The sequence below is a fragment of the Hemicordylus capensis genome, chromosome 6 (genome assembly GCF_027244095.1).
Source record: "Hemicordylus capensis ecotype Gifberg chromosome 6, rHemCap1.1.pri, whole genome shotgun sequence".
NCBI lineage: Eukaryota > Metazoa > Chordata > Lepidosauria > Squamata > Cordylidae > Hemicordylus > Hemicordylus capensis.
The window spans coordinates 13,362,278-13,386,400 of record NC_069662.1 but is presented as its reverse complement, the minus strand read 5'-3'; the positions used below and the strand labels follow the sequence as shown (position 1 = coordinate 13,386,400).

Here is a 24,123-nt window from a genome sequence, read left to right as displayed (position 1 = left end):
TTCTCTCTGTCTCCCCCACCCCACCCTTCAGTCCCATTGTATTCTCCCTCCCAGCCCCAGTTCGTTCTCCCCCCCCCAACTCAGTTCATTCTCTCCCCCACCCCAGGTTGTTCTACCTCCATGGCCGGCTGACCTGGCTGCCACTTCTCCTCCTCCACCCCCTGCCGGGCACTCCTGCCTTTTGGCTGGCAGGTGGGCCAGAGAGGGAGGCTGTGCCACCCTCTCCATTGCCCACCTGCCACCGTCTCTCCCTCCCTGTCAGGTGTTTCTGCCATTTGGCTGGCAGGCGGGCTGGAGAGGGAGGCAGGACTGCCCACTGCCATCATCTCCCCTACTGCTGCTCCTGTCTTTTGGCCCACCCGCCATCATCACTCCCCCATCATTGCCGCCGCCTTCCACCCGCCCATCACCTTTCCGTCCCTACCGCTGCTGCTTCCCTCCCACCCTCACTGGCTGGCCGGCCAGCTGGCTGAATGGTTGCCACTGACACCACCATTTTCTTCCCTGCTGCCCGTACCCATGGCTATCCGGCAGCTCTCCAAACTCTTGCGAAATCTGCCATGCATGGGATTAGCCATGCATTTTACATGTCTGCATTTTTACATTTATTACATTTTAGAGAATTAAATATATAGATTGAAGAGAATATTTTGGAGAATTATTCTATCCAGTCTACTAAATGCATTGGTAAATATTCTTTTCCATGTCCACAAGCCTTTCACTGATAGGCAGGAGATTCAGGACTGTCACATCTCAATTTATTAATATATGGCATTGGTTGCCACAGGATATGGTGATGACCATTAGGTTAGAAGGTGTACAAAGGAGCTGAGACAAATTCACAGAGGAAGGTCAAGCAAAAGGTATTGGTATGTATGACAACTATGTTAAGCCTCCATGTTCAGTGGCAGTATACTGCTAAATAGCAGTTTGGGGATACAACCCCAGGGGGAAGGATTTGTTTTTTTAAATTCATTTATATATTGCCTGTGATGTTGGGGTTACCCCAAGGGGGTAAAGATCTGCACCAGGAAGCATTTAGCAGCAAAGAAAGTCCAAAGACTGTACTTGAAGTGCAACTCAACTATTTTCCTTTATTCAGTGCTACAACAATAAGACCCCACACAGGGGGGAAATCCCATCTTCCGGGAGGAACCTCCATCTTCTCCAACCTCCATACAGGATTTTGCTCCACAACTGTGGAGATTGAGTTCTTTGCCTTCTGTCTGATAGGCTGTCAGATTTACTCAAGGAGACTGCTGTCTGCCCACTATCCATCCTTTCTTCATGGTTTTCCCATTGGCTCTGGAACTGGCTCCAGTTTCTCTCTGGAGCTCATCATAATGTTCCTCCTTTGTGGGTACCGGCCACCAGGTCAATACTGGTCATGACAACCTTTCTCATTAAGGGTGGTTCTGCTTCCTGACTGGCTTACTGGCATATTGGATTCCATGCAATTAACCATTGCGCCAGGTGAACTCCCAGAAGGAAGGTACTTCACTTGTGGCCAGTCCAGCTGGTATGCCTTTCACATGCAAATGTGAGCCCCATGCTCCTTGGGCCACAACGCCTCTATAGCCGCAACTTCTCTATAGCCCATCTTGCACTGATCAATCCACTTCCTCTTGTGCCAAACCACCCATCATAAAATCTCAAGGCATTTCCCAGTCCCCTTCACAACCTGCTTGTGAGTGTCCTGGAGACATATGGACACCAACTGTTTTCTATCTATCTATCTATCTATCTATCTATCTATCTATCTATCTATGGAGCAGGGTAGAGAGGGAGAGGGAGAGAGAAGAAATAAAAACTCAAAAAAAGAAGAAGCGTGTGACGAGTCAGGTAAGATGAATATTTACTAATTGCTCTTTGGTGTTCAGATGAGGCCTCAGTAAAATAATATAGCACTTGGGGAAAAAAATAAAACCCAGTAATCCAGCACTGGAGGCCAAGATGGAGAAGATCTCCACAGCCACCATGAATTTCCCTTTGGTGCTCAGGTAGGTTGGGACAAATGACACCCACACACTGCAAAAGACCAACATGCTGAAGGTGATCAGCTTGGCCTCATTAAACGTGTCAGGCAGCTTTCTGGCAAGGAAGGCCACAGTGAAGCTGATGATGGCCAGAAGCCCCATGTAACCCAGGACAGTGTAGAACATGATGGCTGAACCTTCATTACATTGCAGAATGATCTCACTAATTTGGGAGTGCATGTCAAACTCTGGGAATGGAGGAGAGCTCCCCAGCCACACAGCACAGATACTAATTTGAATAAGAGAACAGAGAATGATGATGGATACTGCCGTCCTCTTCCCCACCCATTTCCTCATCCTGTTTCCTGGCTTGGTGGCCATGAAGGCCACAACCACAGTGACCGTTTTACCCAACACAGAAGACACTGCAACAGTGAAGATGATACCAAACATGGTTTGTCGTAAAATGCAGGAAAGCTTCCCAGGTCGGCCAATGAATAGGAAAGAGCATAGAAAACCAAGAAGCAGAGAGACTAGCAGGGTGCAGGTGATGTTCCTGTTGTTGGCTTTGACAATGGGAGTGTTCCAGTGCAGAATGAAGCTCCCCATCACCAAAACTGTGATCAACACAAAGAGAATGGCACAAAGAGCCAAAGCTGCTCCTAAGTGTTCTCTGTAGGATAAATAATTCATAAATTTGGAGATGCATTGATCCTGTTCCTTATTTGGATACTGATCTTCTGGGCACTTCTCACAGTGGTTAGCATCTGAAGTTAAGAAAGAAGAGGTCAGTATTCCAAAACACACAAAATGAATGCATCGTGTCACAGCTTGCATTCTATCATTATAAAGAGTCTGTGGGCAGCATGACCTTCTGCACCTTTTATTAGAGATGTGCAAATCGATTTGAATTTGAATTGACTCGACTTGAATCTGGGTGATTCGGGAGAGTAAAATTCAAATTGAATCACCTTAAAAGCGCAATTTGGTTCAAATGCAAATTGAGTTTTTGAAATTCAATTCAAATTTGATTTGAGAGCCGTTTGGCACCTTTTAAAAACTATTCAGGTTCAAATCGAATCAAATTTGATTCAAATTCTAAATGAATTCTCCGAATTCAATTTGAATTTAAAATGAATCAAGAAATTCATTTTGTGCACATCTATCGCTTGTATTCAGTAATTCAAAAACCATTGGTTTAAAGTGTGAAGCCTACTCTGAGAAGAGCAGTAGCAGATTCAGGAGGTGAGCAAGCTTTTCTAAACAAAACAACATCAAAACATTTTCCTTAAAACTAACTAAGAGGAAGAGGGGAGATTTTGAGGTGCTGGTTTCTCTTTAAGAGAGAAGTCCGTGTGTGTGTGTGTGTGTGTGTGTGTGTGTGATTTGCCATGGCTAGCATTTGCCAGGGCTTATATTGGGGGCTCTGTGACATTTAGTTGTTATTTCTCCCTGCCTGGAGCAGGGGGGGAAAGGGAGGAGTCAGCTAGGACTTTAGCAAGGCATACCTGGTGGGAGGACCCACATTCCTTTGAGCCACATTCCTCTGTCTCAATTTGAAGCCTACTCTCTATATAAGAGGTGCAAGCCTGAGAGCTTAGCAGATCGGGATATCAAACAGGGCATTGGAGTTTTGCATGGAGTTTAGAGAGGAAGTGTCTAGGGGAGCCTGAACTGAGTCCCCTTGATCACAAGGAGCCTAGTGGGAAGAGAAGATAAGTACTACTCCATATTCTTGAGAAAGGAAGTTTGAACAGTTAAATTATTTATTATTTCTCTGTGTAAACCGCCCTGAGCCATTTTTGGAAGGGTGGTATGGAAATCAAATGAATGAATGAATGAATGAATGAATGAATAGCTGACCAATACAGCCGAGACCTATCTTTCCAATAAACTATCTCTAAATACTGTAAACTGTCAACAAAACCGGTTATGAAGATAGAAAGGATATGGACAAGCTGACTGGAACGGTGCGGCCTACCAAAAGTTCTCTTGACCCTTGCCTGACATGGTTTATATTATCTGGCCGGCGGGTTGTCGTAGGCCTGGTAGAGATTATAAATGCGTCTCTGAGGGAAGTTAGGCTGCCTCCTTGTCTTAAGGAGGCAATTATTAGACCACTTCTGAAGAAGCCTACCTTGGATCATTAAAAGCTGAGCAACTACAGGCCTGTCTCCAACCTTCCATGGCTGGGCAAAGTAATTGAGAGGGTGGTGGCCTCCCAACTCCAGACAGTCCTGGAGGAAACTGATTATCTTGACCCATTTCAAATTGGCTTTCGGGCTGACTATGGGGTGGAGATTGCCTTGGTTGGCCTGATGGATGATCTCCAGCTGGGAATGGACAGAGGAAGTGTGACTCTTTTGCTCCTTTTGGATCTCTCAGTGGCTTTCGATACTATCAACCATAATATCCTTTTGGAGCGTCTGAGGGGGCTGGGTGTTGCAGGCACTGCTTTGTGGTGGTTCCGCTCCTACCTCTCGAGCAGGTCCCAGATGGTGTCCCTTGGAGACTGCTGTTCTTCAAAATCTGAATTTTTGTATGGTGTGCCTCAGGGCTCCATATTGTCTCCGATGTTGTTTAACATTGACATGAAACTGCTGGGAGAGGTCATCAGGAGATTTGGTGCAGGGTGTTATCAGTATGTTGATGACACCCAAATTTTTCCTCCATGTCAGCATCATCAGGAGAGGGCATAGCCTCTCTAAATGGCTGCCTGGAGTCGGTGATGGGCTAGATGAGGGATAAAAAACTGAGACATAATCCAGATAAGACGGAGGTACTCATTGTGCGGGGTCGGAACTCGAGAGACTATTTTGATCTGCCTGTTCTGGATGGAGTCACACTTCCCGAAAAGGAACAGGTATGCAGTCTAGGGGTGCTTCTGGATCCAAGCCTCTCCCTGGTCTCCCAGGTTGAGGTGATGGCCAGAGGTGCCTTCTATCAGCTTCGGCTGATATGCCAGCTGCACCCATTTCTTGAGATGAACAACCTCAAAACAGTGGTACATCTGCTGGTAACCTCCTGACTGGATTATTGAAATGCGCTCTATGTGGGGCTGCCCTTGTATGTAGTCTGGAAACTACGGTTGGTCCAGAATGCGGCAGCCAGGTTGGTCTCTGGGTCATCTCGAAGAATCTATATAACTCCTGTATTGAAGAAGCTACACTGGCTGCTGATATGTTTCCGGGCAAAATACAAGATGTTGGTTATAACCTATAAAGCCCTAAACAGCTTGGGTCCTTGGTATTTAAGAGAACGTCTTCTTTGTCATGAACCCCACTCCCCACTGAGATCATCTGGAGACGTCTGTCTGCATTTGTTACTGGATCGTCTGGTGTCCGCTCAGGGACGAGCCTTCTCCACTGCTGCCCCGAGGCTTTGGAATGCGCTCCCTAGTGAAATAAGAGCCTCCCCATCTCTGACAGCTTTTTAAAAGTCTTTAAAGATGCATCCGTTCACCCAGGCTTTTAATTAATATTGTTTTAATGGTTTTAATGCTCTTTTAAAATATTATTTCAAAAATTTTAAATTTTGATGTTTTAAACTTTTGGTTTTTGTTTTAAATAATGTTTTTCTTTCTGTTTTTAATTTGTTATAAAGCGCCCAGAGACATAAGTTTTGGGCGGTATAAAAATATGTGTTTTTGTTTGCCCAGAGACGAAAGTTTGGGGCAGTGTACAAATCTGATAAATAAATAATTTGATAAAATAAAATGTTAAATGCCAGCAGGGGAAGAGGCACTTCCCAGTGTACTGCACAGAGTGTCACATGCATGACTGTTTGCTCCATGGACAGAAGTCATGGGTGTGTGCTTGGTGCAAGGAGCTCCTGGCTCTCAGGGAATAAGTTCGTTCCCTCAAGACCAAGGTGGTGGATCTGGAGAAGCTCAGAAAGACAGAGAGGCATGCAGATGAGACTTTCAGTAAAGTGGTAGAGGCATCCTACTCCAAGGCTGATAGCTCCTCTGCTGTCAGGGAGAATGAAGGTTTCAGGGAAGGAGGACATCAGTCTGAGGAAGAGGGAAGGGACTCCTTTAGAAGGGACCCCTTCCATGGATGATGAGCCCATACCCTCTTGCACAGGGTATACTCCTCCGGGGTGTGTGTGTAGGGGGCCCCTCCTTGTAGTGGGTGATTCAATCATTAGAGGTATGGAGAGATGGGGTTGTGACCTGCGTATTGACGGCACAGTGGCTTGCCTGCTTGGTGTGAAAGTTTTGGACATCATGCAGTATCTAGTAGGGATGTGTGAAACGTTTTGGGCACAGAACGATCTGTGCACGAAACGACCAATTTCGGGTGATTCGGAGCCGAACCGAATCACCCCCGACGAGTTCGGATAAATTTCGGACCCGAAACGAATCACTCCTGTTTCGGGTCCGAATTTTTCGGGTGTTTCGGGTCTCCATTTTGTGCCCCAGAAAAGTGCCAGCCTTGTCTTCTTCTTCCCCCTCCATTTTCAGTTTGACCTCTCTTTGAATTTCCCGCCTTTTTGCCTCCATTGATTTCAATGCAGAAATTGCTTTCCTTTCACGTTAATTGAGAAGGTCCTGGGGCCAAAAGAGTGGGGTGGGGTGGTAGGCGCCCAATGGGTGGAGGCTACCACCCCAGTTACCGAGTGATTGGGCAGAGGGCTGATATTTGGTGATTTTTTGAGAGTTTTAGTGTCTATGGGGCAGATTGGGGGCAGAAAGTGGGATCTGGGGCAGAAGAGTGGGGTAGGGTGGTAGTGCCTAATGGGTGGAGGCTACCACCCGAATTCCAGGGGGATTGGGCAGAGGGCTGATTTTTGGTGAATTTCTGAAGTTTAAGCATTTTTAAGGTTTTCCCCCTTTAGGTATAATCGCTTCACGTCGGGGGGAAAGGGGTGGCCTAGAGTGTTGTGGGGTTGGTGGTGGTGCGGGGTAGGGGCAAGGAAGCTACCTGAATTTTTTCAAAGGATTTAGGCAGAGGGCTGATTTTTGGTGATTTCATTTGTTGGAGTTTTGTTGCTTCTGAGGTGTTCTGAGTGTGGATTCTGTGATAGCAAATGAGATTTTCAATGACACACCATGAATCCACTCTCATCTGCTATCATAGAATCTAAACCTTAAAGACACGTGAACTTCAACAATTCACCAAAAATCAGCCCGCTGCCCAAATCCTTTGAAAAAATTCAGGTAGCTTCCTTGCCCCTACCCGGCACTACCACCAACCCCACACCGCTCTAGGCCACCCCTTTCCCCTCAATGTGAAGTGATACATCTTCCATTCTACCTAATGGGGGAAAACATTAAAAATGCGTAAAATTCAGAAATTCACCAAAAATCAGCCCTCTGACCAATCACTCTGCAATTGGGGTGGTAGCTACCACCCATTGGGCACTACCACCCCACCCCACTCTTTTGGCCCCAGGACCCATTTTTATAATCCAAATTGATTCAGATTCGGATTCGGATAAATTCGGCTCCGACCCGAACTGGGGGTGATTCGGGTGGGCAAAATTCAGGCACAGAACAGAACAGGGGTGTTTCGGTTTGGGTCCGAACTGAAACACCAAAAAATCCGAATTGCACACCCCTAGTATCTAGATAGGCTGTTAGGCATTGCTGAGTAGGAGACAGCTGTTGTTGTGGATGTCGGCACCAACAATGTAGGGGAATGTAGTCGGGAGGTCCTGGAAGCCAAATTTAGGCTCATAGGTAGCATATTGAAGTCCAGTACCCCCAAGGTAGCAATTGGCAGAGCTGAGGGGTCTCAATGCATGGATGAGACGTTAGTGCCAGGAAGAGTGGTTTAGATTTGTACGCACTGGGCTACATTTTGGGCAATCAAAGCCTGTACAAAAATGGGCTACACTTGAAGCAAGATGGAACCAGACTGCTCACACTTAAAATAAAAAAGAATGCAGAGCAGCTTTTAAAAAGATGCCTGGGGAAGGCAGGAGCTGGGCAATATACAGTTTGGCAAATGCCACCCCTTAAGGTGTGAGGGTGTAAAAGATTCAGATAAAACAGAAAGGAACAGAGCAGAACCACATAAAGAGCAGACAGGAGCCTGTGCTAGCTGGTCAAAGAGATCAAAGAGCCCAAAGAAAGATAGCATACACCAGGTTAGAGATTCAGTGTATAGGTGCTTATATGCCAATGCCAGAAGCCTCCAAGCCAAGATGCGCGAGCTGGAGTACTTGGTTGCTAATGAAGAAATAGATATAGTAGGCATAACAGAAACATGGTGGAACAGTGAATCAGTGGGACACTGTTATCTCTGGATATAAATTCTGTAGAAAGTACAGGGACAAGCACCTTTGAGGTGGAGTAGCAATGTACGTTAAAGAAGGGATAGAATCTAACAAGCTAGAAAACCTAGGAAAACTGGAGTCATCCACAGAAATCCTGTGGGTGACAATACAAGGCTTGAAAGGCCTTCTTTTTTATAAGCAAAAGAACGTTCAGCCCTTATAATGGTGGAATGTTGAAAATCTTCCTCTTCTTAATTATGATGGCCGTACTGTGCCAGTTCAATTTTCTGAAGCAAGGGTCAGATCGGCTATATCACTCTTTTGGGATGATATTGTTCTTCTGTTTCATACTTCTAACATGCAGTCCTAGCTTCAGTTGTATGTTAGTGTCAGTAGCTTACTGTAGATGCCATGTGTGTTTTCCACTGGTGAGACCATCTGGGACATCCATCTCCCTGCTAGCCATTTTGCAACAAGGTCATGGTGAAGCTGGTAATAACCACAGTGTAGCATACCATAGAATGTCTATAGTGCTGCTTAAATAACACGTCTGTCAGGGTCACAGTCTTCACATACATAATTTTATGGTGTGATGTAACAGATGTGAATGTATAGCCGGTTAAACTGAAAGGTGCTTTTTTGGTCTGTTGAGTATTATCAATGGCCTGGGATACATTAACCTTCATTGTGTCAAGCAAAACATGCTACACAGCTTTCCTAATACAACGGTGACAAATATGAATTGGAGGAGAGCAGGTCTTGCAGTAGCAAACATGAATATAATTGCCCCCTTTGCTAATCAGGGTGCTCCCTGGTTTGCATTTGAATGGGAGGCATGTGTGAGCACTGTAAGATATTCCCCTCTGGAGATAGGGCTGCTCTGGGAAGAGCATCTGTGTGCATGCGGAGGGTTCCAAGTTCCCTCCCTGGCAGCATCGCCAAGATAGGGCTGAGAGAGACTCCTGCCTGCAACCTTGGAGAAGCTGCTGCCAGACAACACTGAGTTAGATGGACCAAAGGTCTGGATCAGTATCCTAATTATAGGATCAGCTTCCTATTTATTTATTTGTTTGTTTGTTTATTAATTTGATTTCTGTACCTCCCTTCCTATGTCCCTATTTAGAGTGTTGCATTAGCATCAAAGGCAGAATTGCTGAGTTAAGTCCCTAGTACATTAGCATTAACATGGAACCCAAATCTGTTTATTGTCATCCGCATTGTGAGTTCCATAAAACTGGTTTCCTTGAGGAAACAATATGGCTTTTTGGACTTCAGTCTGTTGAAGTCTTTTACCACATTTTTCTGTATAGTTGTTATTCTCACAATCACATGATAATGGGTTGTGTAGTACTGCATTCATAGTAGGAAACAGGAGAGGAGAGCTGGTCTTGTGGTAGCAAGCATGACATGTCCCCTTAAGCTAAGCAGGGTCCACCCTGGTTGAATATGAAAGGGTGAAAGGGAGACTAGAAGTGTGAGCACTGTAAGATATTCTCCTTAGGGGATGGAGCCGCTCTGGGAAGAGCAGAAGGTTCCAAGTTTCCTCTCTGGCTTCTGCAAGATAGGGCTGAGAGAGATTCCTGCCTGCAACCTTGGAGAAGCTGCTGCCAGTCTGTGAAGACAATACTGAGCTAGATAGACCAATGGTCTCACTCAGTATATGGCAGCTTCCTATGTTCCTATGTTCTTGTTGAATTGTGTGGTGGTTACAGACTCTGCAGTTACTGTGTGCAACAGCCAGTCTTTGAGACTGCCATGTGATTACATAAGTTGGCTTCTTGTGGGAATGTTAATCAGTGTGAGGACAAAGGCGCATAAAGTGCCCCAAAGCACTACTTTCTCGTGGTCTGGTGCTGCACTCTGTTGGGCATTTCTTATAGGAAAGCAAGAGGAAAGTTTCATCAGTGCAAATATTTGTGAGTCTCACTGTAGCCCATGGACCATTCATTGGAAGCCCTTGTTCAGGAAGATGGATGATAAATCTTTTCATATATTTGTAGTAGATCGAAGTAATTTCAAGTATCTGGATTTCCCCCATTGTGGCTCTATATGTTGTTTACATACCAGTCTGAATTGCAATCGTCCCCTCAGAACACGGAGTACAATTATAGCAACACACTGGCTTCCCCTGCAGAGCAATCCTGCTGTGTCCTGGGTGGCAGCTCTCAACACATGTGGCACGAGGCAGTGTCTAAGGGTGACCACAAGGAAGGTCAAATCTCTGTCAAATCTCTATCTATCTATCTATCTATCTATCTATCTATCTATCTATCTATCTAATTTCTAGACCACCTGATATAAAGATCTCTAGATGGTGTACAAATTAAAACATAGTGAATGTAAAACAATATCAAACAGTTAAAATTTACAAAACAATTAAATAAAAACAAAAAAACAATTCAAGAAGATAAAAACATTTTCATTTAAAAAAAAAAAAACAGTTAAAAGCCTAGCCTGGGGAAACATGTGCATCTTGAGAGTCTTCCTAAAATCATGCAGAGAAGGAAATGCTCTTATTTCAACAGGGAGCATGATTCAGAGCCCCGAGACAGCCACAGAAAAGGCCCTGTCCTGAATCACCACCAAAGAAGCCAGCAGTAACCAGAACTCTCCAGATGATGTTCATAGGCAACAGGGTTGATAACTGAGAAGTGGCCTGGACCCAAGCCTTTGAGTGCTTTATAGGTAATAACCAGCACTTTGTATTTCATTCAGAAACTTATTGTCGGCCAGCGCAGTTCTTGTAAAATTGGTGTTATATGGTCCCTTTAGGTTGACCCAGAGACCAAGCTAGTGGCCACATTCTGTACCAGTTGTAGTTTACAGACTACGTTCAAAGACAGCCCCACATAGAGTGCATTACAGTAGTCAAGCCTAGAGATTACCAGCATATGTACCACTGTTTTAAGGTCATGTACCTCCAGAAATGGACAGAGCCGGCGTATCAGCCAAAGCTGATAAAAAGTGCTCCTGGCCACTACCTCAACCCGAGAAACCAGAGAGAGTTTGGAATCCAGGAGTACTCCCAGACTGTGTACCTGATTATTCAGGGGGAGTGTAACCTATCCAGAGCAGACAGATCTAAACCGTCCCTTGTGTCCCAACCCCCTACAGTCAGTACTTCCGTCTTATTTGGATTCAGCTTCATTTTGTTATCCCTCATCCAGCCCATTATCCAGCCCATTATTAGGAGGGTTATGCCATTTCCTGATAAAATATGGTTTTGAGAAATAGATCAGGGTGTTATCAACATATTGATAACACCTTGCACCAAATCTCCTGATGATCTTGCTCAGTTGTTTAATGTAGATGTTAAAAAGCATCTTGCTTTGCAGAGTAACAGTCTCCAAGCAATCTGGAGACCATCTGGAATATGCCAGAGAGGCAGGAAAGGTGCCACTGTAAAACAGTGCTACCCAATCCCACCTGCCTCAAGCAACCCATCTCCCTCAAGCAACCCAGAAGCGTACCTTGATCAATGTTATTGAAAGCCACTGAGAGATCCAAAGGGATCAGCAGAGACTCACTCTCTCTAGACAATTGGAGATCATCCATTGGGCCAACCAAGGCAGTCTCAACCCCATCTCAGATCCTACCATGCATAGTTCTGCTTAAAAACAGAACTCCTGATTACTCCCACCTGGTTGAACTTGTGGTTCCACTGAATGGCACTTGCATTGATGGTGAAGTCTTTCCCTCCTGAAACTTGGGCATCCATCCTTCCAACTGGAACTCTCTGGAAGGATTGATTGGGAAATGTGACCAAATTGACAATATCGTATCCGACTGCCAACTCCAGATTCTCATCAAAAAATATTTCTTCCTCAGCACTATTGTTGAAGCGGACATTCCTCAGAAAAGCATGAAGCTAGATGAGAAGAGGGGAAAAGCATATAAACTGGGTCCAGTAGTGAGAAGTAGATTAAGGTTTCACTTCTGGAATTTGCTGAGCTTTATCCTTTCAGCTGTAAACACCTGAGGTTTCTCATGTACCCAACCTTCTTCCTGGTGGCCCTGTTAGCAGTTTTGGCCAGGAGCACTTTTAGAGAGCTTCAGTTTATGTGCCAGCTGCAGCCCTTCTTTCAGAAAGCAGATCTGGCCACTGTGATCTCTGTCTTAAGCACAGAACATTTGGCTTGTTGTAATGTGCTTTATGTGGGGATGCTCTTGAAATGCATCCAGAAACTTCAGCTGCTGCAGAACTTGGCTGCCAGGTTGTTACCTGGGGCTGCTTGTGTGCACCATAATTTCTGTCTTTATATACTTGCACTGGCTGCTATTTGGTTTCCTGAATTCAACTGAGGTAGCATCTGAAACCACACACATTTAACCCTTCACTATAGTTGAAATGCAGGTAAGAGGAGCTTACCTGCCATGGCTGAACTTTCAGAAGATTCTTTCTCTCTCCTTTCTTCATTCTTTTTTGTTTGTATCTTGACGAAAACATGGCATGGAGAGCATGCGCTACGGCGTAAACAGCATTGTAGATACTGTAACTCTGAGAAGACATTCCCATTTCAAACACAGAAGCAGGAAGATTCCCCAGCTTCTCTTCCCCAGTGCAATGTTTTGCACCAGGTAAATACAAGTTTTTTATGGGGAGTGAACAATCAAATACACTGTACCAGAAGTAACCAATGGCATAGATCTGAGACTGGTGTGGATTAATGCTCTCCAGGTAATCGCGAAACCCTGGAACCCCATTTTTGTGGGGTGTGAAGGACAAGGTGCCATTAAAGGATTTTACTGAAAAGATTTTCTCAGAAACCACAGCTGTGTAATCCCACTGAGCAGTTATGATCCAAACCTTCTCCATTGGCTCAAAGTGAAGAAATTCATTTGATTGTAGAATAAATTGTAAACCCTCCATATACTGACCATCCCCATACACAAGGATGACATTTATTTTGCTGTATAATCTGAGAGTCTGATCAATCCATCCCAGTGCATTAGTTATTGCTGCATTTGATCCATGAGATGTTTCTGCAGGAATTGATACTGTGACAGCAATGCAAATATTGTTCTGGAAAAACCTTGGCCTCAGAGTTTTAAGGAATGTTTCTCCACTATCATCATCTGATGTGATGAGGCCAATCCAATTCCATCTGAAATGCTTCAGTAGTTGAACAATGCCAACATACTGAGGGCCTTCATTTGGAACCATCCGGAAGAAAGAAGGGAATTGAATGACGTCGCTCAAAATAGGGTCAAAAGAGCCATAACTCAGCTAATGGCAGCGATAGGGAGAAAACACAATTTTAAAGGTAGAACAACATCCTTTTTACCCATTACTGATTATTCTGATTACTGATCAGAGGGCTATTTCCCAAATTCATATAAATCAACCCTCTAAAATAAAAACAAATAACCCAAGCTGTACAATGAGACAAGAAACACTTGAGGGAATGCTAGTAGGTATGTCCATGCAACGTTTTGAAGCCTCATTAGAGTGTTGCCAAAATGATTTGGCTTGCCAGAGCCCAAACGTTTCATCAGGGGGTTATCGGTAGCTTTAAGGAGCAGGTACACAGGCCCTTCCCTGCTCCTCTGTTACCCCACCGCCGTTCTGGTCGCAGCACTGTGCTGCTCAAAAGACCACACATGTCTGATTCCTTCTTCCCAGCAGCCTGCACATGGTGTTAGATCACATGGTGTCCATGCACATGTGGGCACCATTTGTTTGTTCAGCAACCCCATGCTGACCACCAAAGTGGCACCCAGGTATGCACGGACACCGTGTGCAGGATGACACCACACACAGGATGCTGGGGAAACAGCCGCGCAGAACCTTTTGAGTAACACAGCACCATGACCAGAACAGCAGTTGGACAGTGGAAGAGTAGGTAATGTCCTGTGTACGTGCTCCCTAAAGCTATCACTTCCCCCGCCCTGCCCGCCTGCCTGAAAGGTTTCATGCACATCCCTAAATGCAGGTACCAAAGAGGTTTACACTGGGAGTAGAATCTATGCAGGACAACAAAGAAGCCATATTACTCATGGTTTAAAATACTTGGATACTGCACTGAGCTTTGGAAATGGGGTGAAGATCAATTCGTGAGAATGTGACCTATTATGGGTTGTGGCCTTATCATTCTAAGAAGCCCACAAAAATTGTGTTTTGGCATCAGGTTTTCATTTTGTCAATGGGGTATTTTTTTATTATTTAATATTTAGCTTTCTATACTTCCCTTCATCTAGAGATGCTAGGGCAGTGAATGGTAAGCTATTTTAACCTTCTAAATTCCAGTGGAGACGCAGGAAAGGTGTTGAAAGGTGACCCACACTTTTCTAAGTACTACACCTATCCATCTGCATATCAAGCCACATACCTGTGGTGTTTTGTAGGTATTTAAGATGTTGGCCATCTGGATGGAGTTTTGGGAAGTGAGCGCCCCAATGGCAGCCATGAACTTCTTATCCCTGACACAGTTGTAATTTGGGATATGCCATTGTCCCATGAAAACTAGGGTGAGAGTGTTCAAATAGGTCATACTTGGATTAAAATAATTGTCAAAGATCCAGGATCCCAAAGTGGTGTTGGGTAACAACTTGGCATTCTTGTTGATCTCCTCAATGGCAAAAACAGATGCAAGAGCTTGCTGGTAGTTTTTAGGCATTAAACTGCAATGAGATTTTTATTTTATTTATTTATTTATTTACATTTATATCCCGCTCTTCCTCCAAGGAGCCCAGAGTGGTGTACTACATACTTGTGTTTCTCCTCACAACAACCCTGTGAAGTAGGTTAGGCTTAGAGAAGTGACTGGCCCAGAGTCACCCAGCTAGTATCATGGCTGAATGCGGTCCTAGTCCAGCACTCTAACCACTACACCACGCTGACCAGATTTGCATGTGGTCTTAGAAAGTTATGCCAATGAAACACATGCATTGATTACCATTCTATTCAGCCTGTAGATTTTGATTTCCCCAGATGATTTTCCTGCTTACAACTAAACTTATGGTTCTTTTCTGAATGATGGTTAGTGTTGCTACTAATACTACTATTATGAATATTTACACACCACTTTTCAACAAAAGTGCTCTAAGTGTTGTACACAGAAAATAAATGAATAAATAATACATAAGGTGGTCCCCTATCCTAAAAGGGCTGACAATCTTAAAAGAAATATAAAGTGGACACCAGCAAAGACCACAGGAGAGATGCTGGTCTGGGAGTGGATAGGGACGGTTGCTCTCCCCCTGCTAAAAACACGAAATTCACTACTTTAAAATGAGCCTCTTTGCTCAATTATCAGGGGTTGCTTATTTACCAGGAGTTACCTCTCAGTTACCTATTTAGATGTGTCTTCCATTGCCTGCTCAAATTATTCTTCTTGTTTCTGTGGGCTAGGAATGCAGAATCTTGAGCATTGGTTCTACAACATATACATCCTTTGATTTTCCTTCAACTTGGCTACTGTACAATTAGTGACTGGTGGCTGGATGTTGGACCAACATCTAAGTGTTATGGTAGACGTGATATGAAAATTCTGACTGTGGTTCGGGATCTTTGATGGGCCATTCAGATCACAGAAATCATTGTTTGATGTTGCAGTCATCAAGTGCTGAGCATCAATGTGTAAACCAGCCTTCAGTATGAACTGAATTTAGGTCAGATAGATCTAAACTGAGTAAGAATAATGGATGTCATGATGGACATGTCCATTGTGAATGGGAGTGACTTGCAGAGGCACTGCAACAGCACCATTGTAGAGAACAGGCAGCAGTGCTGGACGTCTGACCATCTTTCCTTCCATTATAGCAGTTGGAGGGGAGTGCAGTGATGCGTCTAGTGCTGTAACCCATTCCCTACAGCAGCTCTGAGTCTGTGCCCAGTTAGGGCTGGCCGTGTGAAGGACCTTACTGACATTCATACTAGAGATGCGCAACATGTCAGCCAATGACTATTAATTCGAATAGATTATGTACTATTTCCCAAAAGTTCTCAGTGCAGTTTACATAGCATAAGGAAAGAGAAGATGGTTCTCTGTCCAAAAGGGGCTCACAATCTAAAGATAAACCCCAAGGAGTCACCAGCAACAGCCACTGAAAGGAACACTATGCTGGGTCGAACAGGGACAGTTTTCAATTCCCCTGCTAAATTTAAGAGAGTCACCACTACTATTACATTTGGGGCATCTGAATGTAGAAAAAAGGCGACTAAGGTGGGACAATGTAGAGGTTTATAAAATCATGCACCTTCCTCTCACACATCACAAGAACTGGGGGATATCCCATGAACGGACAAAAGAAAGTACTTTTTTACACAATACAAATGAATTGAAAACTGGATGTCCCTTCTCCTCCTGTTTCCGTGGACAAAGGTCCCTATTTGGGAAACCAGAGTTAAAGGCAAGAAGACACCTGCCATTTTCCTCCTCGAACTCCACTCTGAACCTTTGGTCCAAAGTGAAGTCCCTGGAGGGAAACCACAGATCCTTTGGTTCAGAGTGGAGTTAGGGTGCCACCAACTACGGTTCTGCAGTGCCAGCATTACATCTGGAAGCTGGCACCGCAGTTACGGCCCAAGGAGTCAGAGTTGAGGGAGGCCTGCTTGGCTCTGCATGCTGTCCTTCTGTCAAGAAGGAAGCCCACACAGCCAGCTCCCCTGCTGACTGCAGAAGGGCTGCTCTCCTGCACATCCAAAAGCAGACAGGAGAGTGGGGGGAGGTGGGCATGGAACCATTGGACACTTATTTCCTCCTTATGTCTGAAGGGGGCATAATTAAACAAGGGAATTTTTGCCGTAGGATAATACCAGTTTCAGGGGAGAAATGCTGGGAGAAGGGGGCATGCCCTCATCTCTTGCCTTTGGGCTTCTCAGAGGCATCTGATGGGTCACTGTGGGAAACAGGATGCTGGACTAGATAGACCTGGGATGTGATTCATCAAAGTTCTTATTTTTGCTTTTAAAGGTGCCTCTTTGACCAGTTAACAGACACACAATAAATCAACGTCCAGTATGCCTCCCTGCTCAAAAACAATGAAATGCTACTTACAACCCTGCCACGGTTAAGTCTGGGATTACTGTAAAGTTGAATAAAGGCAGATCAAGATATATGATGGATACACATTTCGCAATCAGAATATCATCTTCAAAACCCGGGAGATCACGTTGAACTTGTCGTTGCCCACAGGAAATAGGACAAAAACTCTTGCTGCGAGCAGGAGGCAGCAGGAGGAGGAGGTAGAGCAGTAACAGACGCATGGCAGTACACGAGCAGTAACAAACAGATGGCAATACATTTTGGTCCCCATCCCAGCTCTTTCGTGTCATGATCACATACACAATCAACTGTGTGATTACAAGCAGCATCAGTTCTGACAGAAAATCAGCTGCAAAGAGCAAAGCATCCTTTACCGGCACATGGGTTCCAGCCTGGGCTTTTGGAGTTATGGGGAAAGGATCAATACTCTGGCCGAATTCAGATGTCACATGGAAACTGAGGTAAAACCACCTCAGTTTGGCCCAGTGTGAAATGTGAATGATCAGAACCATGGTTCCAATTCCTTCCCCCAACCTCCGGATGAATCCTCGGTTTGAAGTAAGGTACATTTGCCAAACTGAGGGTCAGGAGGCTGGTGAGTGTCATCCAGTTTGGACAAGTGGCCCAAATCAAAGTTAAGGGCAGGATGCTCCTCCTGATCCTCGTGGGTTGGAGGAAGCCTGGGCAGCTGGTTCTGCCCCTCTGCAGTCTCCAAGATGGCAGATCGGGTCCTTGTAGGAAAACTGTCTGTCTCTTGAAACCACAGTTAAACGGTACATCTGAATAGGCCCTCTCTTTGATAGAGCTCTGTTTTCAGCTAGCTCCCCATATGTCACAGCACATGCTGGTTTTAAAACTGGCTTTATAGACTCAGCATAAAATAGCACAGGCTGCTTCTGTTATTAACTTTTGCAAATGGCCTCAGGCTTGGGACTTCCAAAAGAATCAGAATCCAGTCATAGTGATTTTGTTAATTATAGGGTAGATAATCACCACATCCATAGCTCTCAAGTTCATGCAGAATCTGAGAAAATATGTTTGCTTGATCCTAACATAGCTGATGTCTGCTCTTCTTTGAGAAAGGGATGGGGTTCAATAGATCCTGTTGAGATTATATTGCACATTGCAGGACATTTTTAGCATATATAGGGAACAAAATCCCTGTTTCAGCATATACAGGAACTCAAAATCCCCACTCCAGTAAATCCCCCTTTTCATTCAGTCCCTTTCTTCATTTTGAAAGACTTGGGGTCCCTTCGCCCACCTACCCATCGTATTGTTCCTGTGCCCCTCCTCAATGAATTCAAAATCTCCCACATGCATTCTTCACTGGGCGACATACTATAAGCATGTCATGTAGATCAATAATATAACTATGGCTGTCTAAGAAGAAACATGCAAGTCATCATTAAAAAGAGGCATAAAAAGAGAGTAATAAAATGAAGTAAAATGATAGAATGGATACATAAAGGTTCGTGGGAATATGATTAAAATTCAGGTACATGAAAACACATATAATCATCCAGGGACAGCTATAGATCGGCAAATTAAAATCCAGGAAGTAGTTTACTATTTGGCAGGATACAGTGGTTAACTCTGTCTTGCCAAATAGGAAATACGAGAGTGCCTTTGGGGAAGTCAAAAGGCCTTCCTTAGGACATTTAATATTTTCTTCTACTTTGGGTAGGTATCCTAACCCTTTGGCATACATTTATTATGTCTCTTTTTTTATCTGCAGTCCATGGAGAGGTCCAATATTTATGTAAATTGACCCCCACCTGCGGATTTTACACACAGACAGCAACTTGGATTGCCTTGGCCCAGCAATGAGAGAACCAATTAGGATGCAAGCAGCTTTATGCTTGTCCTTCTTGGCCCAGGAGACTGAGGCTGCATCGTATTGCCACTTTCATTGGCGAGAATTCTGGGACACATCCATCAAAAGTGGGGGTGGACATTTAAAACATCATTGAAAGTTTTAAATTGTTTTACTCATGGTTGTTCTAATAGTTTGTTTTATTGTGTTTTATTATATTTATTATCTATGAACCGCCTAGGGCCTTCAAAGTCAGGTGGTATATTGGATGGATGGACAGAGGCGTAACTAGGAAAAATGGTGCCCGGGGCAAGCACTGAATTTGTGCCCCCCCACCACTGCCCCCACCACCACCACCCCCAGCATACATCTTACTGACACACATGTTTCGGAAAACTTTTATTTTAAAAACTAAAAAAATTGCAAAAATTTCAAAATGCGATAAATAACCAAAAATGCGATAAATAACCAAAAATGCGACAAATAACCCAAAATCCAACAAATAACCCAAAATCTAACAAATAACCAAAAATATATAATGTAAAATCATAACTGGACCCTCCTTGCTTTCATGGATGCAAATTGGTCTATGATGCCATCAAAGTTAGTTTTGTCTGTTTCCTCTCTCTCTATGCTCAGCAGAGCAAGATCACAGAGTCTGCCTTGACCCATGGAAGCTCTCAGACAGGAAAGTATCAGCTTTAACTTGCTGAATGATCTTTCACAGCTGGCAACGGAAACTGCAATGGTCAGCATGATCTGTATAGCAATGCGCAAGTTGGGGTCGGTGGCGTCATATCCAAATTGAACTTTAAATTCGAGAAGCTGTTCCGGTCTTGCTACTCTCATGTCGGTCCGTGCTGCTAGCAACATTCTGCAGTCCAAAATCTCGTCATATAGCTCCACATCAACATCAGTGCTGTACATTTGGCAGAAATTTTCACAGTTCTTCTTTAGGTTCTCTGTGTCAGCACTGTAGCACAGTCCCTCGATATCGAGAAGGAACCCAAACTTGGCATCAGTGTCATGCAGGCGAGTGAACCTTTCGCCCAGTTCTCTGTTAATACGGTCGAGTGTTCCCTTCATGACTCTTTCCATCTCCTCCCTAGCTGTTAACCCAGCGTCTCTTGATTTCTCACCAGGCATTCGTTTTTTCAGTCTTGGACGTCTTTCAAAGTCGACATCCCATTCTTCACAGAGACGATGACCTACCTCAAGTGCCTCACTGACCAGCACTTCTCTCTCACCATCAAAACAATCCTGGAAGGCTTTCAAATGCACAGCAGCATAGTGGAAATTCATTTTAGGATCCTGCAGCCTCTTTTGAACACCATCAATTCGAGCGAGGATCTTATTCCAAAAACCTAGTAGAGTCAGAAAACCATAAGTCAACAAGTGGCTGCACAGCAGCTTAGCGCCACTTCTGCTTTCAACGTTCTCATCTTCATCATCTCTCATGTCCTGAAGAACTTGAAGTATCTCCTCCAGGTGGTTGTTGACTGGCTTCACTGCTTCCGTCCTTGAACTCCACCAGGTTTCAGACTCCGACTTAAGAGACACAGACATGGCGTCTCTGATTCTTTGCCAGCGCTGTGTTGAGCAAGAAAAAAACAAGTAGATGGAATCAATGGTTCCAAAAAATGTCTCCATCTCCACATCCTCTTTGGCTGCATGTACACCCACCAAGTTGAGTGAATGATTGTCGCAATTCACAAACACTGCCAGGTTGTTTTTCTCACGTATCCGTTGGGCAACACCACTTCTGTGTCCAGCCATCACAGCAGCATTGTCATAGCACTGTGACCGACAATCTTGCAGCTCCATTCCGTCCTTCTCTAACTTTTCTAAAATGTCTTTAGTCAAGCTCTCAGCATCCTTCCGGCTTACCTGGATAAAACCAAGGAAGGACTCTCTCACACGGACTATATTCCTCTCATAATCAATTTCTACATATCGGACTACTTGTGACATCTGCTCACGGTGTGCCAGGTCAGGAGTCGAGTCAAACATGAGGCCATAGTATTTTGCTTTGCGAATGCCTCTCAGTAGACTCTTGCGAACAGTGGGTGCCATCAGGTGGATGAATTCATTCTGGACTGCCGATGAGAGATAAGAGGTGGATCCAGGATGACTTTCCACATGGGCCAGGTGTTCTCTCATGACTGGGTCATGAGTAGCCACTGCTTTTAGAAAGCCAAGGAAATTTCCTACATTGGTGTCATCCTTGTCTAGCTGAAGTGACTCCCTATGTCCTCGCAAAGCCAGGTTCTGAGTTGCAAGGTATTTGATGCAGGTAAGGATTCTTGACAAGATTTCACGCCACCGCTGCTTCTCCTTCTCAATCTGTGAGCGAAGTTCCGCATCAATGAGTCCTCTGTTTCCAGCTATATTTCTTTGCATTACTATCCACTGTGCGAAGCACTCCCGATGATTCTTGGCATTCTCATGAACAGGAATCCTTTCAGGTTTTTTCCAGTGGTTGAATCCACTTTCCTGCTCCAATGTTGACTGATGCTCTGATCGGGAAAAGAGAAGACAGCAGAAGCAAAATGCCGACCTCTTAGAAGGGGAATACAGCAGCTATGGGCGAGTCACCTCCTCACCACGGCCACTTCCCAATCTCTTCCTGAACCAAGTCTTGTTCATCGCACGGTTTTTAGTTGGTAGGAAAGGCCCCTCAGAGTTCTGGAAATACTTTGCACCCAGCTTTATCATTTCTGTTCTCAGCGTGTCAGGGATAATCGGTCTTCCGGTATCCTTGTCAAACTGCAGAAGTCTGATGTCATGTCGCTCAATCACTTCCGGCCTAACAGTTAGAGGCTCTTGGTCAGCATCCGGTTCACTGCACATAGTGTCCTCCTCCTCCACGGGTTCAGTCTCACTCTCATCAGTAGACTCGAAATCACCACCGGCTTCCCCTCCTGTCACGTCCACACTCTCTGGCAGCCTCCTCATCTGGCTGGACTTCCTCCTCCACTTGTGGCGGATGTGCACTTGATCCACCTTCATCTGGCTGGACTTCCTCCTCCACTTGTGCTGGCGACTCTGTGGGAGGTGGTGTGGAGCTACTTGTCCCGGGCCTTGTAAGGAATGACTTGAGGACCCTGCTCGACCTCTGGGCTTCCTCTGCCTCCAGCCTCTGCCTCTTCCGTCCTGCAGCTCCACTTGCCTTCTTCGGTGGCATGATGATGTTCGAATCTCTAAGGGAATTTCTTCATTATGTCAACATCCCACTATTCCTCCAAGGAGCCCTATGCCCTATGCACACCTATGTCTGCATTTGACACCCCTGGTTACACAATAATGCTTTCCAGTATACTGGAATTCTTGAGAGCCAGCGCACCCCCACAACTGTTTCTGTATTGAAGTCTGGGCGTAGCAAGGTTGTAGTGGGCCCAGAGACAAGATTTTAAATTCCTCCCCCCCCATCAATGAAGCTCAGCACATGAAGCCAAGCAATATTGACTTCATTAATATCAAATTAATTCTTTTACAATAAATTACACTGCTTAACATAAAATTGCACAGCTCATGAAGTCAAGAAATATTAAATAGAACATCACCCTAAAATATATTTTAACAGGTTTGTTAAATTGTGGATGATGCAAGTCAATTAATAGCACTAGAGAAAGACATGATTGAAGTGTTCAAATTAATTCATTTACAATAAATTACACTGCTTAACATCAAATTGCATTTGACTTAGAAAGGTTTGCTTTACTCACAGTAGGCTCGTTCTAAGCGCTGGTTTGTGGTTGGTTGTGTGCCTGCAGTTCCAGTCAGCAGAGTTGCTATTCTAGTTTTTTGAGAGAAAATAGTATTTATTTTTTCTATTTCAATTTATTTATTTTTACAGTTTATATCCCGCTCTCCCTCCAAGTAGCCCAGTGTGATGCACTACATACTTAGGTTTTTCCTCACAACAACCCTGTGAATTAGGCTTGTGTCCAAAACATCAGAATTACGACTGTGAGATGGCAACTTCATGGTAGATCTCAGGCCTACATTACTGTATCATAGCAGATGAACATCCAGGTCCACTCAAGCCATGAGGCTAGCTGTATCATTGCCCCTCAGCTTTTGACATTAAAATGGGCAAAAATCCAAATTACTGACACATAGTATAAGAAATCCTGTCCCATGTGTTGGATAGTATTTGGGGGGATCAATTGAAAATGCATTGATGAATCCCCTGCTAACTGGGCAAAGAGGCAACTTTTAATGTGGTGATTCTCTTTATTTTGCCATCATCTTGTTTATTGATTAGTGATTGTGCTGATTAGCCCTCAGCACAACAGTTTTACAAGGCAAGTGCACAGGATAAAACTTTGATCCTTGTTCTGCAAGCAAAAAGCCCCAGGTGCAAAATCTTAAAGTCATCTTTATGATGCTCTGTGTGTGAGGGATTTTCCTTTAGGATGACATTGCATGGTTCTGTAATAAAGCATGTGAAACACCTGCTTGATATTTACTGTAAATGGGAAACAGTTCACTGTCATTTATTTGTTACATTTTTATATTGTCATTTTTTCCCCTCAAAGGGAGCACAAAGTGGTGAACGACAATGGCACAGATATAGTTTAAAGCACCAACCATTTAAATTAGTTTCCTGATACAAGAGCAGGTAATAGAGAATACAGATGGAATATTAAATTGCAGGGTAGGCATAGTTTTTTTGCACACTTATACTGGAACTTTATGTTCTAGCCACCATCTTAAAGGCAAAAACATGCACAATAAAATGATCACTTTTAATTTGAAACTCATACATCTTAGAAATAATGGCCCATGAGATTTACTCTGAAATGAGTCCCATTGCAGTTGATAGGACTTCCTTTCAACTTAGTAAGACTGCACAAATTGCAGCTAAAAATTTGAAGAAACAGAAAAATGGAACAAGAATCAGACATGTTGGCATGGTTTGGTGGAACTTGTCAAACTATATGTTGACTTTTGCAGGTTCAGCCCTAATCAGAATTGTTTGGAGTAAGATTCTGCAACACGTTTCCTCATTTTTGTCTTAATTTTGGAGGGTGGCTAAAAACTGTCTGGAGACTGGTTTTGCTTCCTATTAGAAAATTACGAATCTGGAATGCTATCCCTGGGACAGTTGTGGCTGGGA

At 44.2% G+C, this 24,123-nt stretch overlaps 1 protein-coding gene across 1 annotated transcript; it reads right to left on the bottom strand.

Moving 5' to 3' along the window:
- Window positions 1-1,838: 1,838 nt before the first annotated feature.
- Window positions 1,839-22,863, bottom strand: LOC128330894 (vomeronasal type-2 receptor 26-like). The gene is made up of 7 exons (XM_053264257.1): window positions 22,727-22,863; window positions 19,708-22,201; window positions 14,528-14,819; window positions 12,568-13,425; window positions 11,839-12,066; window positions 10,263-10,389; window positions 1,839-2,743 (listed from the first exon to the last, which is right to left on the bottom strand). The coding sequence occupies exons 2-7, from the start codon at window positions 21,399-21,401 to the stop codon at window positions 1,839-1,841; spliced, it is 4,104 nt and encodes a 1,367-aa protein (XP_053120232.1). The 5' UTR covers window positions 21,402-22,201; window positions 22,727-22,863.
- Between the last annotated feature and the right edge of the window lie 1,260 nt (window positions 22,864-24,123).

Bases quoted from the DNA above. Each gene is read 5' to 3' on its own strand.
- LOC128330894 (XM_053264257.1), bottom strand. From the start codon at position 21,401: ATGCAAAGAAATATAGCTGGAAACAGAGGACTCATTGATGCGGAACTT. The intron at 14,820-19,707 runs GTTAAAGCTGAT...ATCTCATTGCAG, and splicing joins TGTGAAAGATCATTCAGCAA to TTTAATGCCTAAAAACTACC. The intron at 13,426-14,527 runs GTATGTGGCTTG...CGCTGCCATTAG, and splicing joins ATACCTACAAAACACCACAG to CTGAGTTATGGCTCTTTTGA.